Source organism: Moschus berezovskii, chromosome 3, assembly GCF_049115385.1.
Source record: "Moschus berezovskii isolate FMDL1 chromosome 3, NW_MosBer_1.0, whole genome shotgun sequence".
NCBI lineage: Eukaryota > Metazoa > Chordata > Mammalia > Artiodactyla > Moschidae > Moschus > Moschus berezovskii.
Window position 1 is genome coordinate 73,659,831 of NC_142462.1, and position 22,051 is coordinate 73,681,881.

Below are 22,051 nucleotides of genomic sequence, written 5' to 3' on the forward strand. Positions count from 1 at the left end.
TTTTTAATGTGTTGCTGATTTCTGTTTGCTAAACTTTTGTTGAGGATTTTTGCATCTGTGTTCACCAGTGATATTGGCTTGTAGTTTTCTTTTTTGTGCTGTCTTTGTCTGGTTTTGGTATCAGGGTGATGGTGGCCTCATAGAATGAGTTTGGAAGTGTTCCTTCCTCTTCAATTTTTTTGGAAGAGTTTTGGAAGGATAGGCACTAGCTGTTCTCTAAATTTTGATAGAATTCTCCTGTGAAGCCATCTGGTCCTGGGCTTTTGTTTTTGGGAGATTTTTGATCACAGCTTCAATTTCAGTGCTTGTAACTGGGTTGTTAATAATTTCTATTTCTACCTGGTTCAGTTTTGGAAGATTGAGCTTTTCTAAGAATCTGTCCATTTCTTCCAGGTTATCCATTTTATTGCCATATAGTTGTTCATAATAGTCTTTTATAATCCTTTGTATTTCTGCATTGTCTGTTGTAACCTCTCCTTTTTCATTTCTAATTTTGTTGATTTGATTCTTCTCTTTTTTTTTCCTTGATGAGGCTGGCTAAAGGTTTGTCAATTTTGTTTATCTTCTCAAAGAACCAGCTTTTAGTTTTAGTAATCTTTGTTATTGTTTCTTTCATTTCTTTTTCAATTATTTCTGCTCAGATCTTTATGATTTCTTCCTTCTACTAATTTTTTTTTTGTTCTTCTTTTTCCAGTTGTTTTAGCTGTAAAGTTAGGTTGTCTATCCAATGTTTTTCTTTTTTCTTGAGGTAGGATTGTATTGCTATAAACTTACTTATTAGAACTGCTTTTGCTTCATCCCACAGGTTTTGAGTTGTTGTGTTTTCATTGTCATTTGTTTCTAGAAATTTTTTGATTTCCCTTTTAATTTATTAAGTAACCTGCTGGTTATTTAGAAACATGTTGTTTAGTCTCCATGTGTTTGTGTTTCTTACAGTGTTTTTCTTGTAATTGATATCTAGTCTCGTAGTATTGTGGTTGGAGAAGATGCTTGATATGATTTCAGTTTTCTTAAATTTACTGAGGTTTGATTTTTGACCCAAGATGTGGTCTATCCTGGAGAATGTTCCATATTCACTTGAGAATAAGGTGTATTCTTCTGCCTTTGAATGGAATGTCCTATCAATGAGATCCATCTCATCTAATGTGTCATTTAAGACTTGTGTTTCCTTATTAACTTTCTGCTTTGATGATCTGTCCGTTGGTGAGAGTGGGGTGTTGAAGTCTCCTACTATTATTGTGTTCCTGTCAATTTCTCCTTTTATGTCTGTTAGCGTTTGTCATGTACTGAGGAGGTCCTATGTTGGGTGCATAGATATTTACAATTGTTGTGTCTTCCTCTTGGATTGATCCCTTGAGCATTATGTAGTGTCCTTCCTTATCTCTTGTAATCTCTATTTTAAGGTCTATTTTGTCTAATATGAGGATTGCTACTCCAGCTTTCTTTGGTTTCCCAATTTCATGGAATATATTTTTCCATCCTCTCACTTTCAGTCTATATGTGTCTTTAGGTCTGAAGTGGGTTTCTTATAGATAGCATATATATGGGTGTTGTTTTTGTATCCAGCCAGTCTGTGTCTTTGGGTTGGAGCATTTAATCCATTTACATTTAAAGTAATTATTGATATATATTGTTCCTATTGCCATTTTCTTAATTGTTTGGGGTTGATTCTGTAGATCTTTTTCCTTCTCTTGTATTTCTTGACTATATAAGTCCCTTTAACATTTGTTGTAAAGCTGGTTTGGTGGTACCGAATTCTCTTAACTTTTGCTTGTCTGAAAAGCTTCTTATTTCTCCATCAGTTTTGAATGAGATCCTCTCTGACTACAGTAATCTTGGTTGTAGATTTTTCCCTTTCAGTACTTTAAATATATCCTGCCATTCCCTTATGGCCTGAAGAGTTTCTGCTTAAAGATCAGCTGTTAAGCATATGAGGTTTCCCTTATATGTTACTTGTTTCTTCTCCCTTGCTGCTTTTAATATTCTTTGTGTTTAGTCTTTGTTAATTTGATTAGTACGTATCTTGGCATGTTTCTCCTTGCGTTTATCCTGTATGGGACTCTTTGTGCTTCTTGGACTTGATTATTTCCTTTTCCATGTTGGGGAAATTTTTAACTATAATCTCTTCAAAAATTTTCTCATACCCTTTCTTTTTCTCTTCTTCTGGAATCCCTATAATTCAAATGTTGGTGTGTTTGATATTGTCCTAGAGGTCTCTGAGAGTATTCTCAGTTCTTTTCATTCTTTTTACTTTATTCTGCTCTTCAGAAGTCATTTCCACCATTTTATCTTCCAGCTCACTAACTCATTCTTCTGCTTCAGATATTCTGCTATTGATTCCTTCTAGAGTATTTTTAATTTCAGTAATCATGTTGTTTGTATGTTTATTCTTAATTCCTCTGGGTCTTTGTTAATTGATTCTTGCGTTTGCTCCATTTTGTTTTCAAGGTTTTTGATCACCTTTACTATCATTATTCTGAATTCTTTTTCAGGTAGTTTGCTTATTTCCTCTTCATTTATTTGGATTTCTGTGTTTCTAATTTGTTACTTTATTTGTATAGTATTTCTCTACATTTTCATTATTTTTTCTTAACTTATTGTGTTTGAGGTCTCCTTTTCCCAGGCTTCAAGGTTGAATTCTTTCTTCCTTTTGGTTTCTTCACTCCTAAGGTTGGTGTAAGTGGTTTGTGTAAGCTTTGTATAGGGTGAGATTTATGCTGAGTTATTGTTTGTTTTTCCTCTGATGGTCAAGGCTGAGTGAGGTGGTAATCCTGTCTGCTGATGATTGGGTTTGTATTTTTGTTTTGTTTGTTGTTTAGATGAGGTGTCCTGCAGTGTGCTCTTTATGGTTGGGTGATGCCAGGTCTTGTATTCAAGTGGCTTCCTTTGTGTGAGTTCTCACTATTTGATACTCCCTAGAGTTAGTTCTCTGGTAGTCTTGAGTCTTGGAGTCAGTGCTCCCACTCCAAAAACTCAGGGCTTGATCGCGAGTTTTGCGTGGGTCTATATATTCTTTTCCACTGGTCAGTTACTCCTGTCCACTCTCAGCTGGTGTTCTGCATGCACTTCTGTGTCTGAAGGTGTATTCCTGATGTATCCATGGAGAGAGATGTACTTCATGTCCACCTACTCCTCTGCCATCTTGTCCTCTCCTCTGTTTCTTTAATGAGGGAATTTCCTTCCACATGAGAATCTAGGATCCTTATTTTCCATTAGTTAATAGGACCAAACATCTGGAGTGCCCTTGGTCCCAACTAAGATAAATCATCATAACAACACATGTTCTGATTCATATCCTATTCCCTTAGCCATTTGTCCATGAAAACTCTTGTGACCCACTTACTTAATATATTTGTATGTATCAAGATATGGAGCATCAACAGTAAGTAAAAGCTATGGTTTAGCAAGAAAGAGGCATGAAATATGTGCTTTTTCAAAACATTTTATGCATTATTTTCTCAAGTTGTGTGATAAAACCAAATGTCTTAACCCTCTACTGCAATGTCCCTGTCAAAGGAAAACAACAAAAAGTTGATAAATGAAAGAGAGAATTTCAATATTATTTTTCGATGCTTATTATTTTTATGCATCTAGATAAGATACCCTAATTAGATCTTGAAAGGTTTTGTTACTTACAATTTTTTGTTGATAAACTTCAGTGCCAGTTTCTAATTAATTTTAGAAACCTTGCTATAGGTTGACCCAAGAATAAGAGTTTTGTGAGTTAAGCAATGCCAAAACCCAGTATAATTTTTTTGGATGGATTTTGGAAGAACTATTAACCAATTCATTGTATATGGATTGCAAGTGGTCAAATGGGGTGAAATTAAAAAAAAAAAATCTCTGTTTCTTTTTACTGAGGATGATACACTTGAAAGCATGGGAGTATAACACCTGTGACATCCACATGGCACCAGCGTAGATGAGTCACAGTGAATCAGAACAGTTAGCTCTTTTGGTTACAAGCATCCATTTCAAACCAATGTGTTTTTAATATAGTTTTAGGTTCAGTGAATGTGCTTTTTAAGAAGGGTATATAATAGTTATCCTCATATTTGAAATATGTGCCAAAGCTTCATGATGGATTATAAAGGAACAAATGACATTAAACTATTATTTACTCCTGTAAGTTTTGTGTTATTTAAATTCACATTTGTAGTATCAAACAGCAACTGAATTTGTGTCTGCATATATACATATATACAATATACATATATATGTGTATATAGTATGTGAATATATGTGTGTGTATGTATATATGTATAATACAGTGTTAATTGGCACACTTACAATAATTAATTGTGTTATAGTAAATAAAACTTCTCAAGTCAATTCATGCTTTTCAGATAGCCATTTAGATTCCAGTCTCTTACCAAATAACTACATAGTAGAAACGTCACATAAAAATATATTATGTACTCTCTGTTAATGATGGAATTAATCTTTTTAAACAACTTTTCCCTAGCAATTACTGGTATATAAGCTTTCATTGTTTCAGTCTATCTTCTAGACATTTCGTTACACTCTTAATGTACCATTGAATTTTTCAAGGAACCTGGTTTGACAGAGAAGATTACAATTTTGAAACTACTGGGGAAATGTGATTTGTCTTTTTTTTTATTTTATTGATGTTCAGAATTAAAAATAACTTTTTAGTATTCATGAAATAAATATTTATCTGTTTTCCCCCTAGAAAAATTGTATTCTGTCAGATTCTTTGCAAGTAATTGGAGAAACACAAGCAACAATACATATGTCAAAAGAAACTCTGTTAACATTATACATTTTTTTATAAAAATAAACAGCTGCTTTTGAAATATGTGCCAAAGCCAGGAGCTAGCTATGTCTCCATTGTTAATACCGTTTTTTTTTCTAGACGCCCACAAGCTAGAAGAGCTGTTAAAAATGCAACGTCACGCGAGTATCAAAGCTTTCTCTTTGTGTTTATTCTTAGTGTTTTACACCAAAGGGCAGCCTGATCTCCAAGAAATGATAACTGTATTTCATAAGTATTAGTTATCTACAATATATGCTATTTTTATTCTATAGCTTCAAGCCACAGTGAAAACATGAGAATAAATCGTTTTTTTCCTTCCATTCATTTTGAATCTTTCTTTTTCCTGAACTAATAAAATAGGGAAAAACATGAAAAGCAGTCAGAATATTTCAGGCCTAAAATCCCAGCCTCATTTAACTTTCTCTGAAGGACTTCCTTATTCTCTGGTTTCTTGTTGGCTTCAAAAATAGAAGATTCTAAAGCTGATCAGAAACAAAACTTGAGTGCAGACAACTCTGCCCTACCCTGACCCAGAGGAGTGATATGAGCTGTTGATGCCTGACTTTTACTTACCTCTTAATGGGGGTCAGGTCTGGGAGCACTTGGTGAGCTGAGTATTTGGTTTCCTTTAGTGTTGAAGTACTAGGTTCTTAATACAGAGAAGAATGGCAGTAAAATACTTTGGACAATATGGGACAGAAGAACAAGAGACAGTTATTTACATAGTTTAAATTGGGAAAGAAGAACCATGCTATATAAAGGAAGAAAGAAAACAGCAAAGTAAAAGGATAAACGTTAACGTGATCATTATTCTCAGTGATAGCACAGATGCCAAGGATCAAAAGAAAAGGCAAAGAAAAGTCACACGGGTTGAACCTAAAAACTATCCTTTGTACTTACTCTGTATATTTGGATCAAATGGGTAAATGTTAGGAAATGAGGAAATGATGGCATAGGTAAGGTTTCAGGAAATTATATTCCTACAAATTTACTTTATCATCTGTTTATTCTCTCCATCCATCATCCATCCCTTCATTCATTAATCTACCCATCTTAGGAGAACTATAGCCTTGGTATTATATGTAGTAAAATTAATTTAGAATAGTTTGTTAGAATTATTTAGAATAATCATATCCTCTATCATTTGGGGCAAGGAGAAAGCATGCATGTATAGTTTGGGGTTTTGGTGGTAACCATTTAAAATAGCTGTCTTGGGACTTTCCTGGAAGTCCAGTGGTTGAAACTTTGCATGTCCAATGCAGGGGCTTGTGTTTGATCCCTGGTCAGGGAACTAGGATCCCACATGCTGCAGCCAAAAAAGAAAGAAAGAAACAATAAAATAGCTGTCTTGCACTTACAACCTAGAAGATTGAAAACAATGCCTATCTCTAAGTAATGTTTATTTGTTTTTAGTATTTCCTCATTATTAAGAAACAAACAAAACCAGGACCTACTTATAAGCCCCACAGAAATTCTACTAGATATTTTTAATTGGGTTTAGTTTTACCCCATTTAGTCTTCTGCAGGTTTTTGTTTTTTTTTTTCTATTTAGCCTTTTACAGATCTTTCTCTTGTTTACGGTATCAATTTGTTATTTTTGTAGAAATTGACTCCATGGAGAAACAGCTCTAGAAGGATTCCTGGGACTTGAAAATCTGGTTTAATTCCAGCTCTGTGCTTAGCCAAGTCAGCTTGCTTTTGAGCTTGGGTGATAGTTGAATCAGGCAATAAAAAAAATCAAGCCCAACAAAAATGAAAAATAAAAGTATTTACAGATGTTTTTATTTATTTTTTTATGTCTTATTTTTTATTTTTATTTTATTTTTTTTTAATTTTTATTTTTATTGGAGGCCAGATTCTATGAGGCCTGCCTTGTAGATATTCAGCTTGTGATCTAGGAATAAACAATATGACTGCTAAACATATATCTGGAGTCAAATCAATCTGAACTTTAAACCTCTTAAAACAGCTACCTTTAAACCAAATGATTTTCTATAGCATCTCTACTTACCTCTAGGAGCAGCCTAGGAAGGGAGGAATAGGGCCACATTGTTGTAAATCTCCATCTTCTATTTCTTTAAATGAAGTTGCTGAAACATCCTTTACTGTTCATTCCCTTGGAGTAAATACCTTTCTGTGAACTCATACAACCATACACTTCAGGCTTCAGAATCCGCATGGCTGCCTTGCTATGAAATGTGAGAAGTTTCGTCTAGGGGCAGTTAAGGAGGTGGCACTTACTTAGATATTTTCTTGAATTTTCCCAAATCGAGTGAAGATAGTTTTCATTTCAGTTCATCAATCACTCTTAAAAAGATGAGTGAGTTTAACTACTTTTTGTGGCCTCCAAAAAACCAACATCGATTTACAATCAATGGAATTGGAAAACAGCTATAACAAAAATAGTCATGTAAATCAGATCAATACAGAGTGATTTCTCACACTCTGGTTTTAGGTCCTCATTTTTATATACTTTGTAGTTTTACCCAGTTTTAGTTTTAAATGCTTATGCAGTTTTAGTTTACATTGAAAACAAATACACAAAACTGAAACACAACAAAGCGAGTCTGTGACATTTGAAGCTCAGGAGAGAAAGAGTAGAGTGAGGAGATTTACAAGCCATGTCAAAGCTGCTTGGAAAGCAGGTGCTGTTTCTCTGGGAGCTTAGTCCCACGGAGTGTCATGCACAGTGGGCTATTTTTTCATAGGGAGTACACATTTTTGACATATCATAATTTGCTATTGAATATATTATAAAATCAGTGTATTTATGATTTCCTTTTTATTTCATACTTTGAAAGTCAGGATGAGAAAAGGGTTGAAGAGAGATTTCCTACTCATCATTACACCTTTGTCTGTCCCATCCACCTCATACTTAATTCTCTGCCTTTCGATGAAACAGTAATTTGCTGAGTATATGCTGTGTGTCAGGCATTGTTCTACATTCAAGAGGAGTTATACTCTATAGCACAGGGAACTCCACTCAAAACTCTGTCATGACCTATAGGGGGAAAGAATCTAAGAAAAAATAGTAAATATAGGTATATGTATAACTCACTGTTCTGTGCAACAGAAAGTAATACAGAATTATAAATCAACTATACTCCAATAAAACTTTTTTTTTTAAAGAGTAGTTATAAAGATAAATAAGGTATTTTCCTTGCCCTCAAGGAGTCTGCAGTCTGGGATGGAACATCTTCCTATAGATAGACACTGTAGGGTGCGTGCCCTAAGAGATTCGTATTTAGAGAGAGCATGCGTTTGGAAAGTCTGGGATAGTCACTCAGGTCGCAGACCCAGCCACAGAGTGATCTGCCTCTTCCTCTTTTACTGTTGGTTGTCTTTAGTGGCAGTGAACAAGGCACAGCTTAACACAAGCCACCTTTATTTACCCCTTTTTGCTACTCCTTGACCAACTCCTTTCCTAGTCCCTTGGCCAGAAGGCTGAGGAGGGGCGGGTAGAGATTCATAGCCAGCCACTCCACATATCATTTGGAAGCAGTGATTACCAAGGGAGGAAGATCTCCTCTCAAGGGCTTTTGGGTTCTACTGACACCCTGGATGGACCTCTTCCGTCTCTGAGATGCAGCAGTCAGGACAGTGGGCCCCTACAAACCCAGACTGCATAACACAGAAAGTGCATCACTTTCGTTTTTTGGTTCACTGGAGGTTACTAGGTGTAACAGTGATCCATATCAGCTATCTCTAGCTTCTTTCCAACCAGTCATTTAGTAAAAAGTTAAACCTAACCTTGTATTGTCATAACAAAATTGAGTTTTGTAAGTGAGGGCCTGGGCACATCTCTTGAGATGATTGGAACTATAATAACCATCTAAAAATAAAAGGGGTCTCATTACGTATGACCCCAGACTGATAATGGCAAGGCCAAAGAGTTAAGGAGTCAGTCCTGTCTTGCAGTTCCTCCTTGGCCCAAACTTCATAGAAATGATCAGAAACATTGGAAAATTTCTAATCCTTGATTTCCTCTTTTGTTTCACCTCTTTCTGTCACTGGCAAGTTCCCGTGAGGCAATTGGCAACTTCTCTCACTGGGCCTGATAGAATTAGAGTGAAGTGGTTGGCCAGAAGTTTTTCTCTTCTCCATTATTTCTCCTAAGTGGGTGAAGGTGCTAATGGAGAGTAAACACACACAGGGCCAGAATGAAGAAAGAAGAACCACAAGAGGCCTGGATCAATGGCCCCTGAAAAATTTGAGAACTGACCATAATTGCAATAGATCAGAAAGAGCTCTCCTATCTCCAGACTAGTTTGTACCTGATTTCAACTCATTCTTATTTAGGACAGTCTCTTTGTCTTTAAAGTTGAAAGGGAAATTTTCTTGTCCTTTAATAACTCCTAACATTTCTGGAGATGATGATGTTATCCTCTTAAAGTCTCCTATCTCTCTGGAACCTTGCACAGGAGGGAGCCCTCTCTCACCGTGAGGCATGCTGATTTACAGCGCACACAACACTTAGGGGAAGCAACCATAATAATATTTGTTTGCTTGCCTTATAGAAATCTTGTCCAAGTCCACTGAGGGTTGCATGTTATAGAGTAGACCAGGTTAAAAAAAATCCAATATTGTTTATTTCCATTAATGAGTCCGTTAAAATCTTTGTCTCCTTCCACCACCTCACTCTAGGCCCAGTAGAGAATTCAGGTGATTTATTCATTTGCTCAATAATTTCAGTTGGAACTCATCTTGCTTTGAATCTTTTAGGGAAGCATTTGTTAAGCATATGCTATGTGTCAGGCATTGTACTACATGCAAGAAGAGTCATAAAGATAAAAAAGATATTTTCCCTGCCTTCGGAGAGTCTCTAGTCAGGTGTGAATATCTTCCTGCAGATAGCTATGGATACTGATAGAGGACCATAGCTTTATGGAGATTACTGGGATTAGGTGAACCTGATTTCTTTCAATCCCGCCCACCCCGGAGGCAAAGTGACCAGATTTGGCGGTCATTGTCATTCTGATTGCAAAATAAGGTGTCTTAATATCCATATTGCATGAAGCAAATATTTGATGCTCTAGTTTAAGACAAGTATTATTAAAGGCTTTCAAAGTAACCAGTGTTTAAAATTCTCCACTAAGATTTCTCTTTTATGAATAGAACAATTGTGCCGCAAAGGAGATGTCAATGACGAATATTGAAATGTGTAACTGATCCCACCCCCCCACCCCTGTTTTTTGTCCCTCAGATTTTCTTCTCAGACCTGAAGGGTGGAGAAGTGGCGGGGGGGAAAGGCAGCATTGACACTTTTCTTTTTCTTTTTTTCAGATTCAGAAGAGTAAAACACACCTCATAGACAATAAGAGAGGCTGCCAATGTCTTGCATCATTTTAGCTGAGCTTCTTCATTCTCTTCTCCTTCCACAAAGACCCATATATGGGGAAGGTGTACAACTTTCAAAAACAAGTCCCCCTGCACTTGGCCTTCTCTCATGCCATCTCCTTCTAGGAGATGACTTCCTGGGAGCCGGTTTGAGGTCTTAGAACTCTGGGGGAACACCCCTTTCTCTTGCACAGCCCAAGCAAACAACACAATTCTGATTTTTGTACAAACAGAAACATGAAAGGACTTCCTCAAAATTCTTTGCTAATGTCCTGGCTTTCAAGGCACCTGTCTGGCCTGGTGGGAGTGGACATCCTGGAAATGCTGAGAGAGGCCTGAGAAAGTCACACACACAGGAATTGCCACTGTATTTCTTTATATATTGTTATTTTTGCACTGGTTACTGATGGTGGATGCAGCCAAGCTGGCCTTCATCACAGATAAGACTATAATTTCAGTATCTGGTTGTTCATTTTTTCAGTCAGAAGCATCCTGTTTTCTCCAGTTTCCTTTCAGACTTAGAAATTGTTCTCATGCTTTTCTTTTCATTTGTGTAATTTGAAACTCTTTTTGTTTTATAAAAAAGGAAATTTTCTTTATTTGATGCTTAATTTACATGTGTATTCATTAATATAAACCTGAATGTTTCAGCTCATGGCCATATTGTTCAGGTAGTAAACCCAGTGTTTTCACTGGGTATCATAACTATGTGGTTACTGAAATTTTTATCACTGGCTGGTTCTCTTCTTTTGAATATCTATGGTTTGACTTCATCACTCTTTCTATTCAGGGAAGCACTAAGGGAATTAGTATCAGGGAGATATGTTCAATAATTTTTTTTTTCATTTTAGTGAGCCTTTAGAAATACAAGATAGGAGATGATTAATAGCACAAATCAAAAATAAGAATAGTAGATGTAGTCCTGAAAGAGAATAAAAATACAGCCCCTTGAAACCAAGTCACACATGAGATCCAGTGGAGTGCAAATCAAATAATTTTGTGGATTTAAATGGTGTGATTTGGATGAAACCGATCCTTACAGTGTGGTTGTAGTTCACAAAGGAATCTTTGAGGCCTTCCTAAGGAGAAATCACATGAGTATGCTGGTGATGGAAGAGGATCAGAGAGAGGAACAGAGAGAACTAGATGATAGGCTTAAGTGTATTCCTCTTTGCAAATTTAATTTCCACATTAAAAAAGCACAAAGACAGACACTCAAAAAAATCCTCTCAATATGAAGGCAAAATGCTGGTATTCAGACAGGAAGAAGGAGACTGCATATATAAGTCCACAAGGCCTTTTGTCTCACTGAAATAGTCCCAAACAGAAAGGTTTGGAGGACTCTGCGGGACAGAGTACAGTGGTGTACTGATATTCAACAGGGTTCTTAGGTCATATTTACACTTTGCTTGGTAAGAACATGCGTTTTTCTTTTGCTCCTCCTCTTTTCCTTACAGTGACCACAGTAAATCAAGTGATTACACATTCAAATCAGAAGCCTGGCAGGTCAGGTAAATGAGTGAAACAAGCCATAAATATCAGAGCGATTGTGATAAATGGCAGTCAGTCAGGGGCTTGGGTATCAGAGAGGCAGTGGGGGCTGTGAGGAAGTGGGGAGGGTGTGTGCTGTCCCACGGGGGCAGTGGCTGGCAGCTGCGAGATTAGGTAGGAATAAGGGGCCAAGATATCTAAGATTTTCTATAAACCCTCTCCAAAATTGTATAATATTGGCAACTAATTCGGAAATGTATTAACACTGTGCTAGCCAAAGAAAACATGCCTATGAACTCCATTAAGTACACAGGACATTGATTTGCAAACTGTGCTGTTTGAGATGGTTTTAGACAGGCATGAAATACAACCAGTGCATGTCAGTTCTTGACCTTGGAACTTGAACCTCTGACCTCATTTCAATTCTGTATTTTTCTACATACAGCTTTGCAGCCAGTCGAAATACAATGCCTACAGCTTTCCTTTTATACTCTAACACACAAGAACAGTATTTGAAAACGAAATAGGAATATAGCCATTTTTTCTAGCACCAATAAAGATGGAAATGTTTTTCATTTGCTTTAAGTCATTGATTTAGCTGGAAAAAAGTGGGAAGAGAATTTTATTCAGGATATCACTCTGCTTGGAACTCTCAATGTGATAAAAGATTAGCTCCATGTAACTCTTATTTTAAAATCCTTAAAAAGTGTTTTGAAGGGACATTGAGTTAAAAAGTAAAATTATCTGTTTTTATAATTTAAAAATGTATTCAGTTCAGTTCAGTTCAGTCGCTCAGTCGTGTCCGACTCTTTGCGACCCCATGAATCACAGAACGCCAGGCCTCCCTATCCATCACCAACTACTGTGCTATAAATTAATTATGGAGCTGGTAAGCCACCAGTATTGCCTGTAATACCAGTATTTCCAGAGCTCTAGCTCACTCTCTGTGGTCTTTTCCCTTCTTTTGACATAGACAGCTTCCTTCAAGTTGAACAGCAATGTGGGATGCACATTTTTCCATTGCATTGGATTATGACATCTTACTCTGTCGTCACATAAAAAGCAAAGACTTACACACCTGAGTTCAGAATTAATTGGTATGTGGGGAGAGTACTAGGGACATTCCCACCAGTGACAAACCACCAGTTCTATGTGTTCCTGGGTGGAAAGTGACATGTAGCCCCTGAGTTAGCCCCTGGAGTTTGGGTCCCCATGTCACCAAATAGCTTTACAGCCACATTTTGTTGATGCGGTATATTTTGGTGCCATAGTGACCCATCCATAGGCAGGACTTTGTTCCAGCTTTTATTCACACCAACCTTTCTAAAGCCCTAGTAGCTTATGGCAGCAGGCAAGAGATTCATTTCTAACCCATTAAATTCAAGTGGATTTTCTTCCTTTGTCCATTTCATTCCTGGAGCTTTGAAAAACCATTGAAGACTTTGGACAGGATCACATTAAGGACCTGATATGCTTAAACAATAAAATGATATCTAGACATCTCAGAGCCAAAAAACAATGCAGTGCACCTGTTCATTCCATTTTCAGAGTTAAAACCATTACATTATATTCTCCACCTGAAATGATGCCTCCAGTAAGTATGAAAAATAAAAAGTAGAGAGCCATATTATCACAGAACGTGAGACAGAAAGCAGATAAAACTATGGAGACCAATCCATATTTTAGGAGTAAGCATCCTGGTTTTTTAATATCACTCTGTCATGGATCACTTTTCTTTAGATAGATAAATAGAAAGAATATGTAATGTATTTTCTTTTATTCTTAACTTCTGAGCAGAGACTTTCATGATAGAAATGATTTCATAACATTCCCCATGGAGTAAAGAGGAAAAGAAAAGAAAAAAAAAAGGCCCCAAATCTTCTCTCATAAAGAGAGAAGATTCTGAGATTAAAAGCTACGTATGTAGTATTGTTTTCCCAATAAAGGGGGTTTCAGGGAATGAACTTCATTCTGATTCCACAATCTGCACACATCCCGACAGGAGTTGTAGCACTGGTCCAGCGCGGTGCCTAGCACACAGGCAGCCTTCAGGAAACACATGCCAAACTGTCCAGCTGAATTCCACTAGCCACCTGTGAGTGCGAACAAAGTTCACGTTTGCCTGAAAATTCATTCAGCGTTTTCTAGATGTCAGGCGCATTGCTAAAGGCTTATCTTCTAAGTGTGTGCTGACATACCCTAGTGACACAACTTCTTATAAGGGACTGGAAATTGAAAGTAGTCCAGGGAAAATTATCAGAGCCAAGTTTATGAAGGAAAAAAAAAAAAACACTGAAACTTCTTTATAGTCTTTGGGTTTAAGAAAAGCAAACGAAGGAAAAATCTAAAAGCAAGCCAAAACAGGATTACATGAAAATGCTCTTCCAAAAGGGATGATGACACCATTACCAGTGGATTTATTTATAATCCAAGTTGTAACATTTGAAATACAAAATAGGCTTTCTTGAAGTGAGTAGGTTGTATATGTGAGTGTGGGGAATCAGTGCTCTGCCAATATTATGGTCGCCATAGTACTGAGCCACAGCAAAGTTGAATGTTAAAGAAATAATGTTGCAATAATGATATTATTGGAGAAGGAAATGGCAACCCACTCCAGTGTTCTTGCCTGGAGAATCCCAGGGAAGGGGGAGCCTGGTGGGCTTCTGTCTATGGGGTCACACAGAGTCGGTCACGACTGAAGTGACTTAGCAGCAGCAGCAGTGATATTATATTGGATCCTCTGTATGAATAAGTGGAAAGCAATATTTGTAATTCATTGACTGATTCATGATTAAAGGCCTCGTTATCATTTAAGAGAATGAACTTAATGAAAAAAATTGTAATGAACAGCACTGTATTTGTATAAAATATCCCTCTGAGAACCGAAAGACACACTACCCTCCAAGACCAGATTTCAGTTGTTAAGGTTTTCCTCTCATCAGGAGTGCTGGTGGGCACAGAGATGACAGTAGAATTAGAATTGGTAACCAAGCCTATGGAACCTTAGACAGGGTTTATCTAATAAGTGAATTTGGGTTCAGGGAAGTTTAGAAAAATGAGAAGAATTCCTCTGCATGATTTTAGTGGACATCTGCAAAAGCCTGGGTGCTCCTCTAGGAAACCTACAACAAATTAAAAAAAAAATAGCTCGTTTTCACATTGAAAATTTCAGTGTGGGTGCAGTGGGAAACCTGGACTGAAAGACTCATGAGTGTCAATTTAAACATTATTAATTCCTGATTATTTTAATTAATGCTCCTCCACCTCATCCATTTTTTTTTCTTTAAAATATTGGCAGATATATTTGAAATGAGTTGACATTTATTCTGGCTTCCGTTCTCAAGCAGAAGACAGTGGCTGACTTAACTTGAGGCCAGCCTAGGTAGATGTCCACTGAACCGGGAGGAGCAGGGGGTGGAGTGTGGGCCCTTCGCCTCACTCAGGGTCTCTGTTGCGGAGATCTCACAATCTTGGAATAAAACGCTGGCTGTGGTAGGCCAGTCAGTGCCATCTTGGAGGCGGTCAGCTTTGGTCAGCTTCAGTCATGTTTCCTGAACCACACCTGTGTATCTTCATGGGAGCTGGCTTCCGAACTGACAGAAACCCAATGGCTATGGAATAACTTTTAAATAGATTGCCCTGGAGGCATATTCTTGTATAGTTTTAGCTTCTCTGTAGTGGTCTATCTTGGAGTAGGTATTTGTGTTCTACTGTCCTTGTCTTTGAATGGGTGTATGTGTGACGGTACAGAATATAGTCATATACCAATATACATAGATTTATAGTAAAAAAAAACAAACTACAGTCATAGGTATTGTCCAGTAACTGATTCTAGAGATACAACTGTACACATTTTCCTTTTTTTCTTGCTTTGATGATATTTTTATACAATTTTATATGCTGTAAAAATTTTTTAAAATTGCTGTTTTCATTTATAGAGCTCAGTTAGGTTTTTATCAACTCTGGTGCCCACTGTACAGCCAGATTCCTCCCTCTATCTTTTTCATACCCTTTCTTTCACCTTTCCCTTATTTTCTTCTCTCATTTTTCTACCTTTTGCAAACTCCTTCTTTTGCCTCTGCCCAGGCAAGGCATTCTGCTTTCAGCATCTTTTTAGCACATGGAAACACAAAATAAGGAAAAAACAAGATTATCTTGTTCCATTGTAATCCACATGAGGACATGTTGTGGGTCAGGGATGAGGTTGGGGCAGATGGGGGAGAAGGAATAGTTTAGGGAAAGGAAGCAGGAAAAAGGAAATCCTCATCGGAGATCAGTTACCCAAAGCAAGGTGACTCACTTTAAGCTGATATAAAGTGGCTCAGGAATAAAGAATCCTACAATGCAGGAAACACAAGTTCCACCTCTGGGCCAGGAAGAGTCCCCTGGAGAAGAGAATAGCAACCCACTCCAGTAACATTGCCTGGAAAATCCCATGGACAGAGGAGCCTGGCAGGCTATAGTCCATGGGGTTGCAAAAGAGTCAGACATGACTGAGTGACTAAACAAGATAACTTTTGCTATCTCCCCTGGTCTAGGGTACAACTTTTGTGCAGAGTTTTTCTCCTTAGGATGTTATGTCCTCACCATGGGTCTGTAGACCTTTTTTTCATTAGGGCACTGACCATGTATGAATGGATAACTCAACTCATCTCCTCAGTCTTAGATTTTGCTACTGTTTGGCTGAATATTGAGGGAGATGTCTGGATTAAATCAGGGGGAGATGTCTGGATTAAAATCAGGAATGTTTAATAAAACTCAAAAGAAGGAGACAAGCAGAATCAAAATCTTGAACCTCAATCCAAATCATGCTGAATAAGTAGTTCTTTGTAGGAATAAGGACGGCATTTCTGGATACGTTCTGAGAAAGTTCTTCCAAAAGTGAGGATAATGAAATGGACTTCGTGTTTTATGGCAGCGATAGAATGTACTTCTGTGATGTGAAATATGTTTCTAGCAGATAAAATGCAGGTTGGAATTTGCAAGAGAATGACCATCCATTCTAAAGAAGAGTGTTTTGTTCCTCATGATGCTCATTTATACTAAAAGAAACTATTGAAATGCCATAGCGTTACATCTCTAAATGCAAAAATAAATCACAGGGATTCATGTAAAACAGAATATGCTAGACTGCTCTCAATAAATTATGTGTTTATTGTAAATCTTTATTGCACAGATGAAGGCTGACAGTCCCTCAATGTATAATTTTCCCCCAGTATCTAGTGATGAATAAGTACTTGTATGTTCTGGTTACCAAATAAAAACAATGAGTTAACCTCTCTATTGGAATTTGAAAAATGAAAAGGCTGTTTATCTTCATTTTAATATTTTTCATTGCTGTCCATGCTCTGTCCCCGGTATGAGACTGTCCAGACTCACTCAACTGTCTGTCTCTTTTGTATTCCTCCAAATGGCACGCAGTACCCAGATACCAAGTGCTTTTGCCTGGACACTGAAGATATGCACAGTGTATCACGTCTCGCATAATCTTTTTTAGAAATGAGTGGATGGACTATCAGAAGCTCCTTGGAAGCATAAGAAATGTCAATGTTCCAGGAATTAGACTGGCTTTCATATGTTTGATTTTCTTCTGGGTACCATGATATGGTTTTACACTCCTACAATGCTAGTTTTCTAACTCTAAACATTTTTTCCCCTTCTCCTTCTCTTTAAAAGGCTATCTGACAATATTTTCTTGCTCTCCAGCAACAAACATAAGGAGTCTGTAGTGAATAGTCATTACTCCTGTTTGTGAGCATATATACATGAATGGTGTCTAGCTCTCTCCTTCAAACCAGCCCCCAAGAGGCACCCCTTAGTGGTGATGGTCATATTAGACAATTACCACACCCTTGTCTGGGCCACCTCTGGATATTGTTCCTGGGCAGTAACTCCACTGGGTTATTACTCTGACTAAAGAGGCTGTGGTGTTCCTCCCAAGCAGATTGTGTTTGTCATGCATTAAAACACGTATCTTTTTTCTTTTTTTCTGAAAGCAAAAAAAATCTACATTGAAAAATATAAAGAAGTATAATAAATTAAAATCCCTGTAATACCCCATGCAACAATTATTGTCAGTTCTTTATTTCCTTATAGTCTTTTGCTATATGTTTTTACACAGTTGAGGCCATACAGTGTATTTTATTTAATTATGTATTGATTTATTCACTTAACGTTGGATTGTAAGCATTATCCCATTTTTAAAAGACTATTAGTGTAATTTCAGTTGCGATGTAAGTTTTCATTTTGTGGCTGTAGCACAGTGTACTTAACTACCTCTCTGCTGTTGGACAATTAAGTTACATGCTTTTATTTTCTGCAGTTGCAAGTAACAGCAACAAGGCTCTTTGTACCTAGGGCTTTGTCACATTTCTGAATCCCTCCATTGGAAAAATTCTTAGAATATTCGGTCAAAGGTCATGGACCTTTATTTCAGACTGCTTATTCATATGCCCAATCCCAAGTCATAGTTAAATATTAAAGCAGCTATATCAAAATAGCATATAATATTTGATAGCTGAATAGCTCTTGTGTTTTTGATCATTGTTCTTTGTGATGGACAGAGACCAAGTCCCCCAAAAACAAACAATGATATTTAAAAAATGCATTGTGGAGAAATGTTACCAGACATTATGACTGTGCTGCTCTAATTTATCCACTATTGGAAAACAACTCTTAGGAAAGTACAGGAGGTGAGTTTGGAGCTCTCCAAACTTTCAGAGATTCCATAGGCCTAAGCAGAACGTGGACTTCTCTTGAGGCCATTTTGTCAAGGCTGCAGAGGAGCAAAGATGATCATTCATTCTGGCTTGTTAATCTTTGCCACCCCTCACCCCCAAATGGAACATGGAGAGAATGTTGGTGGATGTTCTCAGTAATGGCTATCAGAGGTTGAGTGTATCCTAAAGGCAGACACTGAGATATGCTGAAAGAAAGAGAGTGGGCTGACAGACACTTTTCCTACTTTAACCCCCCAACACCCACCTCATCTTGGGACCCCTTGTGTTATAGTGGTATTGTTATATGACAAACAATGATGCTGGGTCTCGGGGGCTCTTAAATCACCCTTTCCCAGCAGGCTTGGACCTGGTTGTGCTAATCCTACTTTGCAGAAGGGAAATTATTTGTTTGATGTTAGGCTGCCAATCATCGGATTGAGTGCTAACCTCACATCCTGAGTCTTAGGTGTGTATCTTTGCCCCCAGGCAGGCAGCCTTGGTTGTCACTTCCATCACTGTCCTCCAGACTCTGATGAATTGGATTCATTGCCCTTAACCAACCAAGGACATTAATTTGAAATATCTGAAAGCTATTTGTTTGTCAAAAGATACTTCTAGTCACACAGGCTGCAGTGATGACATTTCTGCCCAAACTGACTGATTGGGCTGTTTACTTCTTGAACATTTGCATGCTGTTGGTAAAGGACAGTGTAATGTGTGACCTTAAAGTGCTTCTCTTGCTCAGAGGACATATTAGCTGCATTACTTGCCTGCATACACACATACATTTTCTTTTGAATATAAACTAATGACAAACACTCCATTGCATGTCACAGTTTGCTAAGTACTTTCACTTGGGCCTCACAGTTATGTCCCAAAATCAATTTTAAAATTTTTATAGATGAGGAAAATGGAACTTAGCACATTGTCAGGACTAATGTAGTTATTTGGTTTTTATGTTCCTAACCTCATTTATAAAATATTTCAGAATTCTAAAATCACATAAATTTAACCATTTTTTTTTTCAGTGAAGAATGCAGAATAAAACCAGAGGCAGGAAGTTGAGCTTGTGTAGAGAGAGCTAACCAGGGAAAGAACATTAGTAGGCAGTCATGCAGGCTGAATGGGCCTCCCCAGTTCCCAGCATTAGGTTGTAAATTGGATCTGAGTTTCCTGGAAACCGAAATGAAAATGAAAAGAAACCATTTAGAAGATTCATATCATCCATTCAGACAAAGCACATCCATTGCTCAGTAGAAAGTGCCTCCCCCGATGGCTGAAAGAAATGTCTTCATAGGTGTTCACTGGGGGTGCTGCTTCTCGAAACTCAAGGCTGCGGAACAGACTCCCCAGCGCCCCACCAGAGATCACTGAAATGTCATTCCTAGCAGGAGGGCCCAGGGATCAGCATATTTTCTGTAAAACTCCCAGGCCATTCTAATCTGGAGCCAGGTTTGAAGAGCACCCACAGAGTGAATTCTGAGTCACTTGCAGAGCAGCATCCCAGGTAGATGTCTACAATAAATCCCAGAGCAACGTCTATGCATCTGCCAGCTTGGAAGTTTGGTGGACAGTTTGGAAGCTGATCCGGAAGTGGGTGGGTCTCCCAGCTCAGTTTCTGATGTTTTCCCTGGGAATGGGAGCAAGGGAGGGGTGGAGGGTTTTAGTAAGTGAAACATAAGTGAGTAATTATTTAGTAAGTGAATATTATTCCCACAAATGGAACTTGGAGTAAAGTGGGTAATTTGGGGGCTTCTGGGTAGAAAATAATTTCAGGGACACAATCTGAATTAACAGGGAATCTATGGGAGACTGACTCAGAGCCTAACCACCCCCAGTGGTCCATGGGGCTGCCTGATGGTCCGGAGAATTCCCAACAGGTTTATTTTACACATCTCTGCCTGCCACCTGTTTACGATTCATGATTAGGAGAGGTGTGCATGGTTTCTCCCTTTTCCTGATATATTGGGCATTTCATCAGGCATGCATAGAAAATAGCAGCATTGCTAGAGGGCTCGCAGCTCTGCTTTTCCACTGACCATCGCCCCCAGAGTTTCCTGTCTCATTCACTGTCTGCAAAGGAGACAACAAGAGAATGAAAAACCGCCCCAAGAAAAAGCCATCAAGCTTCAGACTTTGGGAGTATCCAAATAGGTGATTTTTTAATTGTGCCAAGCATTTCTATGCAATAACCTGGCAATAGCAAATGTGTGTATAATTAACACCATTGAAAGCTTGTCATCATTCGGTGCTTTGCTGGCTCTTAAGTGCTCATTTAGGTCACAGCACATTTGACCTGTCAGCCTCATGAGCATATCTGTGGAAATCAGAGTGCATGTTTTCCAGCAGTTAGAGGAAAAGAAGGGAATTTCTGTCACACAAGGTTTCCCAAGCCTCCCTGAACATCAGAATCAACTGGAACACTTGTGACACATTCAGGCTCCTCCAGAAATGCTGACTCAGTAGTGCTTGGCCAGGCCAGGGAATCTGGTTTTGTTTCTCCTTTTTGTTAAAATAATGATCCCGGCTTGTTCTTTTGCCTTTCTGTATTGAGGAAAACCTTGTGTGAACCAGGACTGAGGGAAGAGAACAGTGGCCCCCATAAGAGACTGAGCCAGACCTGCCTTTGAGTGTCTGAGGGTCTCCTGCAGAGGCATGAGTCAGCAGCGGCCTCCTGCATGGACAGAGGCTCTAGCGACAACAGTCCTGGGAGGGGCAGGGTGTGGCTTAAGTCCTCATGAAGGAGGTTGCCATTAGCCCCACTATAGTCATCAGGCAGGCGACTGACAAACTGGAGAAGAGTTATACCAAAGAAGTTCTCACACTGCTGTGAAAGTTCTAGGCTCCACAGCAGACTTCCCAACCTGGGGATCCAGCAAGGGACTGAATATCCCTAGGGAATCTGACTTTGAAGTTCAGCAGGATTTGATTACAGAACTTCCACAGGCCTGGGGAAACAGAGACTCTTGGAGGGCACAAAGAAAACCTACCTTGTGCACCAGGACCCAGGAGAAGGGAGCAGTGACCCCACAAGAGACTGAGCCAGACTTGCTTATGTACGCTTGGGAGTCTCTGGTGGAGGCGTGGATCGATATTGGATCAATAGTGGCCTGCTCTGGGGTCAGGGACATTGACTCCAATAGTCCTGAGAGGACTGGGAGGCCTGGTGTGTGTGCATAAGTCCTTTTAAAGGAGGTCACCATTACCACCATTACCCCTACCACAGGCTAAACTACAGGGAGGAAACACAGCCCCACCCATCAGTAGAAAATTGGATAAAGATTTACTGAGCAGGCCATGCCCACCAGAACAAGGCCCAGTTTTCCCCACAGCCAGTCCCTCCCATCAGGAAGCTTCCACAAGCCTCTTATCTATCGGAGGGCAGACAGTCACTGGAACACTTGTGACACATTCAGGCTCCCCCAGAAATGCTTACCCAGTAGTGTTCGGCCAGGCCAGGGAATCTGGTTTTGTTTCTCCTTTTTGTTAAAATAATGATCCTGGGTTGTTCTTACATGTAGGCAAATTTAGGAATTCAGCACTTGAAGGAAACCTGGGTAATGGATTGTTCAAGAAATAGCAAGAGTCATGGAGAAAAGTTTCCGTTTCAACTCTGAAGGATCTTGGCTTAAACTTTGTCCCTTAACATTCAGTAACTTTGTGCAAATTACTTGTACAGGCTTTGTTTCCAAGCTCCATAAATGAAGAATTATTTTATCAACTAATG

General features: G+C 38.5%; 1 protein-coding gene across 6 annotated transcripts in view; it reads left to right on the forward strand.

Moving 5' to 3' along the window:
• PDE1C (phosphodiesterase 1C) overlaps nucleotides 1-22,051 on the forward strand; it is a 525,292-nt gene that overhangs the window by 476,646 nt on the left and 26,595 nt on the right. The window contains exon 18 of one of the 6 annotated variants that reach the window (XM_088834593.1): nucleotides 10,061-13,482. The exons of the other annotated variants lie outside the window; for them this stretch is intronic. Within the exon in view, the coding sequence (XP_088690719.1) occupies nucleotides 10,061-10,074 (14 nt within the window). The 3' untranslated portion in view covers nucleotides 10,075-13,482. Of the gene's footprint in view, nucleotides 1-10,060; nucleotides 13,483-22,051 lie in introns of those variants that run through there. 6 annotated transcript variants of the gene reach the window in all.